Here is an 18,544-nt window from a genome sequence, read left to right on the forward strand (position 1 = left end):
ATTTTTTAATATTTGAAATATATATGATAACTTCCGCGCGTAATGTTGACAGATTAAGCCAACATTGTGAACGAAAAGCACGTAAATATATAATTAATTAATAAAAATGGTATGTGAAAAAACTGTTTAATTAAATAAATCATTCATTGTGTGAAAAACTGAAGCCATGTGTACATTCATGTACACGCATATATATAAACACATAAACAGAAACGCCTTTGGCAACTGTGTATGAACTTCTTAACGAACGTAAATCTTTTAAAATGGCTGCAGCGCATGTCTTGTTATTTATTGTATTATTCAACCTGATATGGCTGCTTAACGCCGCTACAGGTATGTAAATGAATGTAGATGTTAATATCATATTAGTGTAATGTAACTAATAGCAAACGTACACGCTAGAGCAATATGGAGTATATGTCAACGTTTTTAAAAATGGAATTGTTTCTATATCAATTAAAACCAAATTGTTATCATGTAACGATAGTTTTATATATTAGAGCAGTAAGTGACAACACTATTTAAGATTGTATGTATTTTATTTTATGCTTTTCGGTGGTTTATAAAGAAATATCAGTGCACTAAAACTGATAATTGACTGTTTCAAACAGTTAAAATTAACTGTGAACAGTGCCGATAATGTTCACTGTTATACTGTGAAATTACGTCGTTTTCATGACTTAACGACGTCATTATTTCAGTAAAAATACAACTATAACCATTTGTAAGCAAAACATTAAAATATAATTTGTTGGATTTGGTGGATTAAAATTTTAAATCACTTGTGATCATTGAAATTTTTTTTTTCACGAGTGGCTCCGATAATTTAATAAATACACACATAACCAATCACGTAATAACTTTGTTTACATTGTTAGTTACATATAGAAGCAACACTATAGCTAACTAGCAAGGTAATGATTTGTTTTAAGCATAGGATTGTAAACAAATTTAGAAATATTTTTTAATTGTCTTGTGTAAGTACTGAACATCATATATGTTAACTTGTTGACGGTGTAAAACGATTTTTTTTCAACTACATACTTTATTTTTAAATCACGATAACGCATACATATACATATTAGTGATATTCTGATTCAAACCCGTAACTGCTACACAGTTTACATTTCCTGTTTTCTCTCGCCATGTTATTGTATCTACTAGTTTCAATTTCTAATGAGTGAGAACTTTGGCTAAATCTTGTCAGTGCTTTTCTATGGCAATCATTATCAACACAATCGATATATCTTTTAAATGCATAATCCATTTTAAACTTAACATAATAATCTATTTAACTTTGCAATTCGATTACATCAAACCATGACTGGACGTATTGATCGCGAAATCGTTGTTTGAGTTTTGGATAATGGTATGTCAGGGTAACGTTGTCATGCAATATATAGCTTAAGCCTAAATTTTCAATAAGATATGTAATAGCTTTTGTCCAGCATTGTTTAAGGATCTGACGTAAATAGCGTTATATCTTCCTCAAACAATAACATATTTAATGAAAGTATTTCAATATCTTGACATTTTAGCTTCTCAAATCTAAACTTTCATTTATATCATTTGTAAACATAATATATAGGTGAGGAGAAAGAGGTTCCAAATGCTTGACCCGTAATATAATACCAAATAATTGTGAATAGCAATTGTTATCAGAATCTTCAACACATGGGCATCTTTAACACAAGATTTCACATTTATGAAGAGACACTGCTGAAGGATGTTTTTTTATATTTTGTGATTGATAATTTAATAAATAATAATTCTACTAATGGGCTTTTTTTATCTACACTGATCCAGCTTTGTATTGTGTACTAGTATGTGTTATATATATTTTCATCCATACGACGTCAGGTTATTGTATGAAGTTGACGTCACTTTCTATATGTACGTTTAGATACTACTAATGAAGGCTATGGCCGAAACAAGTTTAGTTCTTAAGAGATTAACATAAACGAAAGCAGCGTGTTTGTACGGTACATTTTATTTAGTTAGAAGGTTGTAGAATTTAATATGCATAATATCATGTGAATAAATAAGTTTTGAACACGTGTTGATGTTTCCTCATCCAAAAAATGACAATTGAATCCTCGAATAACCATGGATCGCCGTATTCACACATAATAATAAAATGCAAACAAAAAACTGAAGTAAAAGCAATCAACTTACTTGTACCATGAAATTAATCCGTTAAACTTATAAAACACACATTTAAATTTTAAAGTAAGAGTACTCGTAGTTTATAATAGAAAATTAACATACACATGCTTCACTACGTCTTGGGTTTTTAATGTACATTGAATCGCCGGAAATGAAGTCGTCTAAGCCTTGTATTCAATTAAAGCAAAAACTAGTTTAATAATCTGTCATAACTGAGAACTTTAACAATGTAACATTTTAACAATCATCATCATCATCATCACATCATCATCATCATCATCATCATTATCATCATCATCATCAGCATCAGCATCAGCATCACCATCACTGCTTGATGTGTCTCGAATAAAATTTATGAGCTCGGCTTTGTGCTGCCTACAATAAGGTTTTATTCAGGGGTCTTTCCTCTTACGCATGACTTGCTTGTTTTTTTAATAACCTGGTTAGGACTGATTTATTTTCTCAATGATCAGGTCTTTACGGACACAATCTTACTAACTGTTCTGTACGGTTGCCTGACTGATAAATTCTTCCTTTTCACTAGCTGCTGTTCCTTTTCTTGAAATAAATCTAACGAATTCCCTCTTCAACAGAACCTTCACTAGACTGACCGTCACAACTGTCATAAAATACTTCAGCTGGAACCATGCTTCTCTTTGGTATAAAAGTTCTATCATGAGGTAAATTTCTGTTGTTCTAAAGAAGACTGCAAATTATCTGCACATAATGCCCTGTTGTATACCTTACAAGATATATCGGTTATGTTGTACTTGGTGATAGCAGCATGTGTTTGTCTTATGTATTTATGTGATTGGACATGGTACATCCTCTGAAATGGTCCAAAGCATCCAACGTCAAGGGGCTGCATAATGTGGTTTGTATGTACAGGAAGGATGAATGTATTGCTGTCTTTCGCCCACTCCGCCAGTGTTAGGTCAACATGTGACCTATATCTATCTAGAAGAAAAAGGACCGTGTGATCACCCCTTCCTGCTACAAACTGCATGATTTGCACTATTAGATATTTGCGGAAAAAATCAATATTAGACAACCATGAGTAGAATACAGTTCCATTCGGTCCTGTTGAGGAACCCTTGAGTAGGTAATTTCCTTGCCAGGGACCACAAAGTATGGTGGAATGGCTGAACCACCAGCTTAACCTGCACCAATTATTGTATCCGTGTGGCCTGTTCCAAATGTTACTGCCTGAGCAGGATGGTTAGTACCTGCATCTATATGAGGTTGTTTATGGAGTATTGAAACACGTTTTCCTTCCACGTTATATATATTAGAGAGTTGTCAAGATGATCAAAGTATGCCATAACTACACCCTCACGAGCCATCTTCGCCCTGACAAACTCACGTGCCCGTGGTTTTGTCACCCCCGCATTTCTGGCCACCTATTTAAGGAGCCCTTCATCCATTTCATTGACAGAGGTTAATCTTTGGTTCGCTTCTCTAGCTAAACAGCAAACTTACAAGCAATAGCTACACATTTTCGCTGCGTATAGCTTTAATCTAGGTCAGCAATCCTCTTCAAATGGTTAACAAGTTTAGCCTTTTCAAAGGGGTCAATTAAATGACGTTAGCCATAACACACAAGTCAGGATCAACTTTGCCCCAAACCTGTCCCTAAGTGTTCTTTCTGGATCATGAAACATTCTACTCGCCCTGTGGACACCCATTACACCAAGGTGACCTGGTTATATTGTTGGTAACGAATATCTAATTTCAAAAGTGGTTTCCAGTACACTAGTCAAAGTAGTGTACTGTTTTACCATGTTGAAATTTACTTACTTACACTTGTGAACATCTTAAGTAACACATTAAATCTGATAATTTAAGATTTGCTGGGTTAATCATGTTAAAGCTTGTAAATTGAAAAGCAGAAACAAACGTGTATTAAGATTTTCTGTCTTTAAAATCTCTAAAAGCGTAACTATGTTATTAAGACATACTCCTGCGAATCATTATATATTTAAGTACCTCTTATTCGGGAAACTTTGTGTCACTTATATTACTAATATCACAACGAAAATGTAGTTTTGTAGTTTTGCGGAAGTAACGAACATGTCGGATTCGAACCCAAATCAGATTTTGTGTAGAGCATGCAAGCATATTTATCTATAAATTTCATATCGTACATACTGTCGAACGAGGCACTTTTACTGGAAAAATGTAAGGAACAAAAAACACTTTATGACAACCTACAAAAATACCAGCGACAGCAATATACATGTTAATTGATAATGCGTGATTTGCAAACCAAACGCAATATGCGCTTACACTTTACACTCCCGCTATCTATATTATATTCGTACTAAATTGCATCGCTTTAAACCATAATTATAGATACAGATTTATCCTATTTAGAAGTGAATTTCATTAGAAATACAAACATAAATATATGTGTCAATCAATAAATAAACGAGTTTATAAGGTAATTCCAATCGTGAACATCTTTTTTTAAATAACTTAATAGTCAATACAAAACTATTTTCAGATAATGATACCGGGCCATGTTTGAACAACGCCACCTGTCAAAACAGTTATTTTGGATTCCAATCATGTGTCTGCAAACCAGGTTTCGTTGGTTACAGGTGTGAATATGGTAAGTAGTATATATCCATTGAATATTTATTTCAAAGTACATTTCTATTTTCATACAAATATAGTAAGCTTGTCTCTGTCGAGAGATGCTTTTTTATACAGGCATACTAATAAATGTATCTTTTCAAGATGTTGGCATGCATTCGAGTTTGTCATTTAATGCTTTAAGTTTAATAAATGTAAACATTGGAAAAAATAGCTCCAGTTAAAACAAGAATACAATAAAATGTAAAACAGTAATCATCAACTGGGCTCGAACCACTGACTCTTGAAGTAAAAGACTTGCACATATACCACTCGGTCATCCGTACTTACTGTGTGGTATATTTTATACATTATATTAGCAAACCTCGTAATCTCACAAAATATAACGACAACAACAGAACTCTCCAAGTTATTCAATCGTTTCGCGTTTGTAACGTATTGTAATTTTCAGGTTTTTAATCGTCAATGTGCATATAATGGATATTTTAGGGCATTATAAATGTAGAGTATTACTGTTTCTTGCAAACATCATAACTACAACGAAAATTCGAAAATCTAAAACAAATTTTGTTTTTCAATTTTGTCAATTTACTGAAAAGTGATACGGTCCCTTAAACAGAAGAAACTACTTCAAATGTGAATGCGTAGATTAAGAATTGCAGATTTTGTGATTCGGTAAAGACATACGTTGCCCTGTTTGGTGAAACATACGTTTCTGTGGTGATGGTTAAGTTAGAAATATTTCTCAAGTGAATATAACATACATGGTACATATCAGGTAGGAAACATAATAATATGGAACAACTTACAAATGCTATTACATAATATTTCAGGAATTCTTAGTTGTTCTGCCGATATTTGTCAGAACGGCGGTAATTGTACCACATACTCAACGGGAGCTATCAGATGCGAGTGTAGTGCCGAATACTGGGGAAGGTTTTGTGAATACGGTGAGCTATATAATAGAGAATACTATCATAGGAATATTATTGGCAACACCATTATTGAAGTTAGATTTGTATAGGTTCACATTTGTAACGTTCTCTTTAAATCGCGCTAGTTTCGCACAATTTAATGGGATTCTAAAATATGTTAGTGCGCAAACTCATCTGATATGTAAAAGGAGAAAAAATGTGCACCATCGTTTACTATGTTAACGCTAATAGTTAAAGGGGCCTTTTCACGTTTTGGTTAATTGACAAAATTAAAGCAAAATGTTCCTGAATCGAATCGAAAATTGTCGTTGTAGTTATGATATTTGTGAGGAAACAGTAATACTAAACATTTACCATTCTCTAAATTATCCATTATATGCATCTTTATACTTTTTAAACCATGACAATTATAAAGCGTTGCAACGCGAAACGATCGAAAAATTTGAAGAGTTCTGTTGTTGTCGTTATATTTTGTGATTCTATGCGGATTGCTTATATAAAGTATAAAATACATCTCTCATTTTATGAGCACGGATTGCCGAGTGGTCTAAGCAATAGACTTTTACTCCAGTGTTCAGTGGTTCGAGCCCTGTTGAGGTTTACTTTTTTTCTTTCTTTAATTTTATTATTGTTCTTTACCGGAGCTTCTTTGATAAAATGTTAAAATTTATCAATATAAAGCATTGAATGACAAACTTCGATACATGCCAACATTTGTGAAAAGGCCCCTTTAATACAAGCAGACAACCGGTGTGTATTTTTTATATGCAATCGCGCTCACAACTCAATGACAAATTTAAAACACAATTTAGAGACGAATTAATGTGATTAATTATTTGTATGAACATGAGTACGGCATGAAGTTATGTGTAATGTTTTTTTCAACATGGTAATACTAATCTTTATAAAATCACTCAAATATATGTTTGAATAATTGGCTGATATACGGGTAGCAGACTCCTTGGAACATATCTGACACTCAGCAAATTGTCTTTCAAATAATCTTTGGTGTCAGATATGGTGTCTGAAAATCATGACGACATTTACTATGTTTAAAGTTTCGTCTTCTATATAAATATTTTTGTAAAACGTTAAAGTATCTTTGACAAAGAAATGAAAAGTCAAAAGCTCTGGCCTTCAAAAACTATTTTTAATGATTAAATTGTATTGTTCTGGAATACATTTTTAATCCATGTATGGTATTTCAACTGTTTTTAGCTTTATAAATATATTAAAATGGTTCAACAAATAAGGCATAGCGTATCACTTTTGAAGCAAAATTTATATGCTCAGAACATTATGAAGTACGAATATCGATGTTCAGCTTTTGGTTGCCATCATGGATTATTCATCATTAGGTTTCTTACTAGAACATTGATAGAAAACCATTTCATGCACGCATTGTGTGCGTACTATCAAAGTGGGTCAAAGTAGTATTTGAATTTAATTGAACCGATTTTTCACTCGAGCCAATTATTGAAATAAATGTTTTACACATATTTTTTTGCAACATAAATTTCAGGTATTGAAACTTGCCCATGTCACAATAATGCCACCTGTCAAAACGAACAAGTATGTGTCTGCAAACCAGGTTTCACTTCTTCGGACTGTTCAAATAGTGAGTATTAGTTATATATTTAATCGTCTGGTAGGCGATAACAAAGTTGAAGCACGTACACAGTAAGGACTTTACGGACTTAAGTTGTTTACAATTTCAATCATTATCTTATGATATGTATAATGAGGTAGTATGTTTTTTATTTGGACAATGTATTAATAAATGTTGAATGTATTTTTGTTAAACGTTAAGTATTTATCGGGGTTAAAATCTTATCTTTTTTCGATAAATAATAAATATTTATTAAAGAACAACATGTTCACTCTATCCCGTACACCCCCTGAAATTCGATCCGTGTTCCCACTATAAGCAATACATTTCGAGTTAAGTAATCGTCGATATTCGTAGTAAGAACGCTTATAATAATTTTCCAAAATGAATAACACAATCCGTCAGCCATCACGACGGTCGATCTGCTATCTGTGTTTATCGCAAGTATGCTGCGTTCAAACAATGACCGAAGCATTTTCACTGCGATCATACTAAAATCCATTGGAGTTGACACGGCGATCCTCGGCGACGGCAAGGCGATCATAATACGGTGATGTCGTGTCTTCTACGACACTACTGCGAATTTAATATGCGACTGGTCTACGAGCACAAAGCGTCTTCGATGTGTATATGAATTCTGATGTTTTCCCAAGAAAGTTTCATTATTATGTTCGTTTACTTTTTTTTGGACATGTTTATGAATTTCACTAGTTCATCCTTATACCCAAGTTTAAATCTCTTGTGCGATGAAGAGTAGCCAGGATTCCGACGCCATCTCCCGAGAGAGGCCCAGGGTTGTGAACACAGTCTTATGATATGACCAGGTATTGTTTAATCTGTTCAAAGTATGGTAGTTAATCATCGGCGACGTCAGGGCGACCACAAAGCCCTCTTGAAGTATATAATAAGCCAGTGAATAAGCCAGCAATAATCAAGTGAAAGACCTAGGCGTTTAACTGCGTTTCGTCTATGTCTATGGCGACCTCCGAGTGATCGGAAGGTCTTTACGCCGGGACGTCCTATGGCAGCACAACAGGAAGCGATAGGATCGTAAAGTACGACCAGAAGTCGCGATAAGATCGTATAAAGACGGCGTTCAAGCGCTAATAACGCACAAAGCGGGAGCCTCACGGCAATTTCTTCGCACATTCTAGGCGTTTTACGGCGTCGTGGCTAGACCGTCGTATGCTCGATATATAAAGAAGCAACACGGTAGAAACAAAACGCAACTCAAAAGAACAAAGTACATGAGTTGGCAGGAATACGCAGCGACTGGTTATAGATATCAGGTGACTCAGCGGCGTCAATACTGCGTTTCCATTACTGTTATGGGATTTCTTTTACGATTATAGCGTGTCCCCCGCGTTTGTAGCGCGTCTTAGTGGTCTTTATTATTTAAACAATCGTTTTGAGTGAACGGCGGGTGGTACTTCTAAAGACAGTAGAGGTTTAGTTTATACGTGTGGACGAAATGGATTACTTACTGTTGCAACACACAATGTTAATCAGCAACTGCAGATTACAAATGATCAGCGGGTGAGATTGTTAGATTGTTAGAGTATTATTACTACGTCTGGCGACTTCAACAAACGGAATCTTTTAGTTGAAGTGATAACGCTGATCCGGTGTAACGAAGTATAACGTTTTCCAAAGAAGTCGCAGTTAGGTCTCTTCCTTTGGTGTTCTTGGCAGAGGATTTAATTTTCAGCGTTAATATGTGTGTCAGTAATTTGATTAATATACCAGTATGAACGAATGTATTTAAAAATAGTGATTGTAATATATGCATACACAGGTGAGATTTTATGTGTGATAGTATTTGCTTATGTAAATCGCTAGTATTGGGTACCAGAAGGCCTTTTACGGTTCCGGTATTTAATTAATATTATTGTCACCATTTTTGTTTCAGATGCAATTACGTACTGTTTTGAAAAATGAATTGTCAAGCACAATATAGGATCCTATTTAAAAAATAATATTCAATATGATTAATCAAGATTATTTCGTAATAAAAGTATTTCAATGCTGATGATATAAATTCAGGAATTGTGGATTGTTCAGCAAACCCTTGCCAGAACGGTGCTAGTTGTACCCAACCCTCATACCTTATTGATGGTATCTCTAACTTCACGTGTATATGTAGTCACGGATACTGGGGTCAGTTTTGCGAAAACGGTGAGATTATGTTATTAAAATCAGTTTTTGTTTAATACAATAATATTCCATTTTTGCACTAAACTTGAATATAAAAAGTGCATATATTTAATATTTAAGTACACGTCTGAGCACGTCTTTGTTATACAGAGATCCTACAAGACTGCACATCCAACCCTTGTGCACACAATGCATCATGTGAGGACATCAGTCAATACATGACTAGTGCACCGTTCAAGTGCCATTGCCAAGTTGGATTCTACGGCGAAAAATGTGAATATGGTAGGTTATTTCTTATGTGTATTTAGTTAAAATATATCCAATACAATCGTTGGATAATGTTATATAATGTAATATATTGCTTATGAAAATTATTGTAAACAACGCAGCGTCAATTTGAATATGATCACTACACTACACTGCAGGCCAATGATATTGAACATTCGAACGTCTAACTGATGACAAAACGTTTTAATTCTGGTGCTCTGGTTTGTATTCTACCATTGAGTAGTTAAATGGTAATTGAACAGAAATTGTGTATACATTATTGCTTTTATATTGGAATCGCGTTACTATGTCTCTATCGTTATATTTTTACTTTAAATTTGTATAAATAATTATGTACCACGTGTGAGGTTTCATAAACAGCGGCTTAACTCCCACCCCCATTGCTTGACCGTTCCATGGTGTTGATCCCAGTTATATTAATGTATGTGAGCTTGTTATGAATTTATGTTCCACATCTAGTACATTTGTGTGTGTCTATAACCGTTAGGTAATAGGTTACTTGCCATAAATAATGGACCTCACGGTATAATCAATTCTAAATACTACTTTGTGCGTATACAAGTGATTAAATATTGATGAATACATATCGAATTGTGTTTCACTATTTATTTGTATATAAACAATCCCAGAAATCGATAACCATCGGATTACCGCCCCTGAATAATCGCATGCGCCGCCATTACGGTACTGAATAACGAGACGGGGACCTATATATGTGTATAGGTGCCTCACCAATTGAAGGAAGTGAAGCGATTATTTTTTTTATATATTTGAAGATTAAAATAGTTTCTCTTAATGTTTTGATCATCACGTAATAGTTCTAATTTTTGAAATAAATATGTTTTATCAGTTATTTGGTAATTAATAGAAACAAGGTTCTTCTGCATTTTTTTAAAGAGCCATAAAACTCAGCACACCTAAGACTTTGATTGTCATTTAACATGTAATTTAAAGGTGACGCGTGGTATTTTATCTTAATAACGTCATATACATATGTGAAGAATGCGGTGTCACAGACATACCAATTTTCACTTTTAATCCACCCTTGAAACATCGTTTACCACTGAGGGCATGCTTTCGCGCCTCTATCTTCAAGGCCATTTATCTTGCTTGAATTTGACAATCCGTAATAAACGAAGAAAAACTTATTTTGTTCGAGTTTTAAGTGTTTATTTTAAATCTAAACTTTAAAATGAAAATTTAATAAAGAAATTAATACGTTTATGGAAGGTATCGAACAATATTGGAACTATTTAAATGAACATCAGGTTCCATATGTGTCATGTTGAACACTTTTATCGTAAATGTATATTTTATTCATAAAATAAAAAAATAAAAATCAGTTAAGTCATTATTGAGAATAACACAATGGCTTATACTTTGCTTTTACCAGTAAAAAGTTATTATAATATGAAATAAAAATGAAGTTAAAGGCAAAAGCTGATATGCACTTTTCAATAAAAAAAATCTCTCCCATGTTCTAACATCTTACACATCTTTGCTAATAAAAGATCTATTAAAAAACATCTGTATTAATTTTATAGATCTTTGCGCCAATCTCCTGTATTCGTTAATTTTAACTCACAAAATTAATCAAAAAATTCATTTCCGGCTAGATATTTTTGTTTTATATTGAAAGCGAATTTTAAATAAAGATATTAATAAAATAACAAAAAAATTAGACAACACCAGATAGTTTTTAATAAAACAAAGTGAGCATCTACCCACATTCGTACTGAGTTCGCTTATAAATATTTCCGGAGCAATTTTAGTTAACATCACAAACTTTATTCCGGCTATAGAGTTTTGCATTACCTTTAAAAATGAGCCTTAAATAAGAAATATTCATAACGAAATAATAAATGTTTGAAAAAAGATATGTACTATTCATGAAAATAGTCTGCATCTGTATTGAATCTTATACATTTTCTTAATGAGTATCTCCGGCATTAGTTTTTATACATAAATTTTAAACAGAGGCAGACATCTGATTTTCAATTAAATTGCGTACCTCGGAAATACATCTGTAAAAGTTTCGCTAAATAAAATTCCCGGAACTATTAACGCTAAAAATCACAAAGTTTACTTCAGCTTTAGATTCTGATATAACCTTAAAAATTTGAGTCGAATAATTACATTAAAAAAAATAAATAATTGTGTCTTAAGCAACGGCATAACTGAAAAGTGTACTTAACTCCCAGCTATTTCAGCCTTAAACATATTGTCACTAAATATTGTTGTAGAGACACATATGTTAGAAATCAAACTTTTATTGTTTAATGATGTGAAATATAATTAATTAATGTCTCCTTTTTTTGTTTATTGTGAGATCTTTGTACGCTGTAGTCTACCAGATTCTTCAGTACCGTAATGGCAGCTGGTCAGGTGATAGCCAATACGGCGACAGTCAATTTATCGATTCTGTTATTGTCTATTGCTTATCGAGGAATATGTTAATTATAACAATCTTTCGTTGGTTTTCTACGAAGACAACCGTTACAATTTACCGAATGAGCAAACAATCGCAGTTGACGATACTCACAACAAAGCCACTACTTGTTAATGAACTTTCAATGTCAATTCTGTATTTGTAAGCACATACGTCTGTAAGTCGTGTATATCACTTGTTCAGTACGCTTGACATTTGTTAATATACATATGTTCAATAATATTATTTTACAGCGTAATTGCGCACATCAGTTTTGACTCGACCGGAGCTCATTCAGGTTTTCTCAGCATGTTCTGCGTAATAAAGCATTTGCGCTGCGTCATTTAGCATTTAATGACATTCAAGAGCGCCGCTATCGAGTTCTCGAGAAACACATTTAGTGCAAAGCTCTTTTGGAAAATGCTAGTTCACAGAATGGCATAACCTAAGTTTATGTTATTATCACTTTATTTTTTTTGGACAATATTAGACAACATGTAAGTTTCAATTTTTAGAATTTTATTAAATAGTTTGTTTGTAAACAGGTATAGACTACGTGATTTGTCTTAGAAAATTCTAAACAAACACATATGTTATGTTAATAGTTTGTGTCTAAACGAAACGATTGTCAATCATGCTTCACTTCATAGTGTTTAACCATGACGCGTTAAATTATCTACCTTAAAAATTCTTCACGATATTTTGGTACAGCCAACGTAATTGGTATTCGGCCATTCAAAATAATTCTTAACATGAGATCATACAAACGTGTAAACGAATCAAACTAGAGGTCGCCATAATACGGAAGATAAATACCTTACGACGTCACGTGTAAAACTATTTAGAACGATGGTACTATAAGGCGAAGTCAGTTTTTATTCCAAGGACACGATTTATACATCAGACATGAACAATGTTATTTACCATAGAGTTCAACCCGGTATATACGAAAAATATATTTTTGAAATAATTTGATAAAAACATAAATGAACGTTTAAAAACTCATCAGATCCCGAAGTATAGCCGTCCTTGATTCAATGGTATGATACGAACAAGTAATGTGAAGGACTACAGTGTGCTATTTAATGCAAAATACTAAATTGAAAGGATTAGTTGTTTCATATGAATTGCAAAGTTGATTTATTGTGCTTTTTAAGTTTTAATTTACCCTGTGACCTCCACGGCGTAGCAAATTTTAACCATGGTCAGTTTTTACGCTAGAGACTATGTTTAAAAAAGTGTGTGTGGGGGGGAGGGGGCAAAAGCTACTTAAATGCACCAAAGTCGTGCATTATCAATATTAGACATTCTTTTCATATCACTGCAACGAGATGTTACACACCACATATTAAATACTTAACGTTTGTGCCTATTGGTTAAAGACGAAACGAATGTTTTAATGTATGGTGCAAATGAATTAGAACGTTGTGACCCATATCACGTGGACAGGTTTGCGCCTGTGACTTGGTTTGAGAAACAAATGCAGAAGAATACTATAGGATGCAACTTACACAGTTTGTTTCCAAAGCTGTATATCAATAATCAACAATATTCAAAACTTCATGCTGACAATTAACAAAAAGGAGAATTCTTGTTATAATATTAGCGCAGGATGATAAAATTGCACATGTGCAACCATTGAACAGTGTTTTGATGAGGAAACATATTGCTGTAGTATATGCAAAATAAAATTGTGAAATATAAAATCTAAGTAAATTCAATGTCTCCAATTTAACACAAGCTTACATGGTAAAAATTACACTTAACAAAAGATTTAAACATTCGATAAACGCTTGGTATTATTGAACGGGACTCATTTATATATTTTCAAAAATACAAGTTCCTAAATTTTTTGTGACACCTTAATAAATAAAGTATCGTATTGAAAACACAGTTTAGTTGTTTGTGACCATCAATTGAAATTAATTCAATTACTACTGCATAGTTAAGGTAGCGCACCTCTAATGATTTCCCGCGATTTCTTCAAAGGTTGAAGAGCCTACTATTAGGTGCCGTAGCCTAGTGGTTAAGGCGATAGGCTAGAAATCTTTTGGGATATTCCCGCGCAGGTTCGAATCCTGCCGACGACGTATACTTTTTGCGACGCGTTTTATTTATTTTCTAACGTAATTTGATTTAATATGGCATATAAGCTATATTTATTGTTAAATATGTTGCAATTTTTATGCACATTCTTCAATTATTAAAATTAAAACAACGTTATGGCGAAATTGGGTGATTTACTGTTGAAAATACGAACCATGCATTTTGCATTTTTATTTTTATTTCAAAAAGTAAACGGTAAATCTGTCTATTTCTTGGTGTTTTTGCTGTATATAGTGTTTCTATAAAAACTAAGTTTAAAATATGACTTAAATGATACTATTTTGAATTTTATGACACTTTGTTTTTAACCGACCCAATTTTTACTTGGCTGAAATCACTTACATTTCATGGCGTTCTACCATAGATAAAAATTTGTAAAAAATAAATGTCTGTAAAAGATGACTTATTTCATCTTGTTTAAACTTTAAACACCTTTACAGCATCTGTACACACCAACTGCATGCCCATATTTGGAAATTTTAATGAATTATGGAACTTTTATATACCCCAGGGGTGAAAATAAACTGGACAAAAGCCGAGCGTGGGGGTGGTTTTGGAAAAAAATCGGTATATTTTTTAAAAAGCATGGAAAGCCTACCTACAAATTTGCATGTAGTTCAGTGAAATGATGCTGATTAAGAAAATAATTAATTAGATTATATTTGGATATGTGCCCATTAGAGGTGCGCTACCTTAAGAGTGTCTGTTGTTTTGGTCAAAATTGTTTAAAACACGTGCCTCGCTAACATGATGTAAACAAAATAATAATGCACAATAAAAGTTTAGATGATCGAGTGGCGAATGAGATTTTAAGCAAATGGACGCTACTTAGGCATGCTTTTTATGTCCCCACGTTATATATACTGGGGGACATATTGTTTTTGACCTGTCTGTTTGTTGGTTTGTTTGCGTCAAACCTTAACATTTGCAATAACTTTTGCAATATTGAAGATAGCAACTTCATATATGGCATGCATGTGTATCTCATGGAGCTGCAACTTTTTGAGTGGTGAAAGGTCAATGTCAAGGGCATCCTTCAAGGTCAAAGGTTAAATATATGGGGTGGCATAGTGTTTAACAAACACATCTTGTTAAATATTGTTTCTAAAATAGTTTCCTTAAATTTCAAAAGTTTCCTTATGTTTTCTTGTTAGTTTGCTGAATCTCTATAGTTGAGTTGTTAAATGTAGCAAGTGAAGGCATTTAATGACACACTTAAAAATGGTGAAGTATTTGTAACAATTGACAGTATATTAGTTTAAGCATATTTTATTTCAAGAACAATCATATTATATACAAAGTATGCATACATAGTTACAATTGATGTGCATGTTCTGAAAATGGATAAGAACGAAATACTAAGTCTTGTATAGTTCTTCTCTGTGCATATATTGTGCAGGATTGTAACTTTACGATTCAGTGGGTGGTTATAATTTTTGAGTAAACATACAATAAGGCTTTTGAAACAAAAGAAGGAAAATTGTAATATAGAAGGAAAAAGTTAAAATAAATGAAACATTTTGTAATGCAATTAGAAAAAGCGAAAAAAGGCATTGAGACCGGGATTGGATGAAGGAAGCTAATGAAATGTACCGATATAGTGTGGAACACAGATGATTGAAAAATTGCTTTTTGTTATTTGTGATTGTATTTTAATTTGTTGTTTTGATGTTTTGATGTTGTGATGTGACAGATAACTAGGTATGAAAGCGTTTACTATGCTTAATATGCGTGTGAACTGCATAAAAAATACGAGTGTTTTTCTCAAAGTCAACACTTTCATACCCATACAATAATGTGCTAAGAGATGTAGGTGCCAAAGGGGCAATCTCATTGATTAGGACTCCTCGTTGTAGCCTGAAACGGGCGCATTCTAGAACATGATGATTTACGGTTTCGATAGATCCACAACTACATAAGGATGACTGTACAATATTGCACATATAAAGGTCTTGATTTAATGAACTACAACGAATTCTGAGTCTAGTATGGAGCATTTGTTGGCGTCTTTCGCCATAGTAGTACAGTTATTTAGGTTTAATAGTATCGCTAGAAAGAAGCGTTTTAAACGAGTGAAGAGAATCAGCATTACGTGTTTCTAGTGGGAGATTGTTCCATTCTGTTATTACAGAGGGTACGAACGAGTTTGAGTATGAGATAGTGCCAGCTGTCACATTTCTAATGTTTGCTCCATTACGTAATGGATACGAGCTGTTGCTTTGGACTGTGGCAGGAACTAAAGATATAAGGTACGCTGGTGAAAGGTTTTTAGTAATTTCGTACATGAGAATAAGTTTATGATTTCGGCGCCTTTCATGTAGTTTCTCCCACCCAACTTCTTTATATAGCTCGTTTATGGAAACAAGTTTGGTACAGCCGGATACAATTCGCGCAGCTTCAGTTTGATTTTTTTCTAAATCGTCTTTTTCAAATTGGCAGCAATTGTCAAATACAACATCAGAATATGGTATGGGTCTTATAAATGAGCAGTATAGGACTTCTAACGCTTTCCTGTCAAGAGTATGTTTAAGTCGACGCATAATATTTAGACGTTTCTATACTTTGTTCTTTATATGTGCAATATGTTCGTGCCATGAGCAGTCATTATTCAAGTGGTGTCCTAAGTGTTAATGGACACAAACTTCAGGGATAGTTACGTTTTGCATTGTCAGAGGTGGGTAAATTGGCTTGTTTAGTTTTCGAGATATGATGAGGGATTCTGATTTAGACGGATTAAATGTTACCAGCCATTGTTGAGCCCACGTATTTATTCGGTCAATATCAGCTTGCATTAAGGTTGCTGTCTGATCAGGAGAATTGACAATCATATGCAGGCTTGTGTCGTCTGCAAAGAGATTAACACATGAGTGGATATTCGATACAATGTCATTTATGTAAAAAACATATTAAAACATAAGCGGTCCAAGAATAGATCCTTGTGGGACGCCGGCAGATATGTTTGCAAATCGTGATTCGACCCCTGGAAGAACCACCTTTTGTTTTCTGTCAGGCAGATAGTTTGATATCCATTTTGACAAGTCCCCTCGTATGCCAGCGCAGTGAAGTTTGTATAGAAGTCCCTTGTGCCGAACCTTATCAAAAGCCTTACTTATATCAAAGAAGACAACTCTAACTTCGAGGCCATTTACCAGGGCTTTACAAAATTTGTCATAGATGTAAGTTTATTGATTAACGGCAGAGTCCCCTGGGATGAAACCAGACTGGGATTGGGTGAAGAAAGAGTTTCCATGTAAGAAGTTAAAAATGTGCTTGTAGAGTACCCTCTCAAAAATCTTTTCAATAGTATTTAACAGAGATATCGGTCGATAGTTCGATAGCAAAGATGGATCGCCTTTTTTGAATACTGCACATACATTTGCCTTTTTCCAAATTTCTGGCATTTCACATTTGGACAGACTAGCATTGAGAAGATCACAAATCGGGGTCTTTAATTGTTCCATACATTCGCGTAAAATTCGATTGTCAATTCCATAAGGACCAGAGGCTTTCCCCAATTTCAAATTCTTAAATGCGTCTAATACTTCCTTTGGCGTTATTGTAATATAGTTTAATGTATGTACACACGGGTTATTACTTGATGGAAGTTCATGATTATTATCGTTATCTGTTTCATCAGTGCTAAGATTGTTCGTTCTATCGTCACGTAGTGATAATATTGTTTTATGTTCTTGGGGAGAAATAAAATTTCGCAAGCGGTTCCACCAATCTTTTGAATTGACATTAGATGATTTTAATTTGTTGCTTAGGATTTCAAAATATTGTGTTTTGGCATCTCGGACGAGAGAAACAACTTGATTACGAACAGTTCGAAAGTGTTCCCAATGAGTACAGGAGTTAGAAATTTTTGGCTTTGTGATACAACCGTTTTCGTTTACGTATTGTGGACTTAATCACATGATTCATCCACGGGGCATCACCTGTTCTAATGCAAACATTTTTATTCGGAATAGACTTTAAAGCAGCATCATATATAGCGTGCGTGACATTTTGTGTGTATATATTAATATCCTCATCTACTAGCTGTTCCCATTGTATGCCTGCGATTAATGTTCGCAATTTATCATTGTTACCTTGGTCATAACGCCATATATGTCTACTAAATGTTTTGCGAACTGGTTCATTGTGTTTAACTATACCAAAAACTGGACAGTGAAAACGTATGTTTTGGTTAAGAAACGGTTCGCCAGTACCAGATGAAATGATTGAATCGGGATTACTAACAAATATGAGGCCGATAACACT

The 18,544-nt window shown here is 33.7% G+C and overlaps 1 protein-coding gene across 1 annotated transcript in view; it reads left to right on the forward strand.

Moving 5' to 3' along the window:
- The first annotated feature begins 230 nt into the window (after positions 1-230).
- LOC127856572 (fibropellin-3-like) overlaps positions 231-18,544 on the forward strand; it is a 31,431-nt gene continuing 13,117 nt past the window's right edge. The window contains exons 1-6 of the mRNA XM_052392870.1: positions 231-333; positions 4,670-4,777; positions 5,595-5,711; positions 7,219-7,314; positions 9,349-9,480; positions 9,610-9,741. Coding sequence (XP_052248830.1) covers positions 264-333; positions 4,670-4,777; positions 5,595-5,711; positions 7,219-7,314; positions 9,349-9,480; positions 9,610-9,741 — 655 coding nt within the window. The 5' untranslated portion in view covers positions 231-263. The remainder of the gene's footprint in view (positions 334-4,669; positions 4,778-5,594; positions 5,712-7,218; positions 7,315-9,348; positions 9,481-9,609; positions 9,742-18,544) is intronic.

The sequence above is a fragment of the Dreissena polymorpha genome, chromosome 13 (assembly GCF_020536995.1).
Source record: "Dreissena polymorpha isolate Duluth1 chromosome 13, UMN_Dpol_1.0, whole genome shotgun sequence".
NCBI classification, from domain to species: domain Eukaryota; kingdom Metazoa; phylum Mollusca; class Bivalvia; order Myida; family Dreissenidae; genus Dreissena; species Dreissena polymorpha.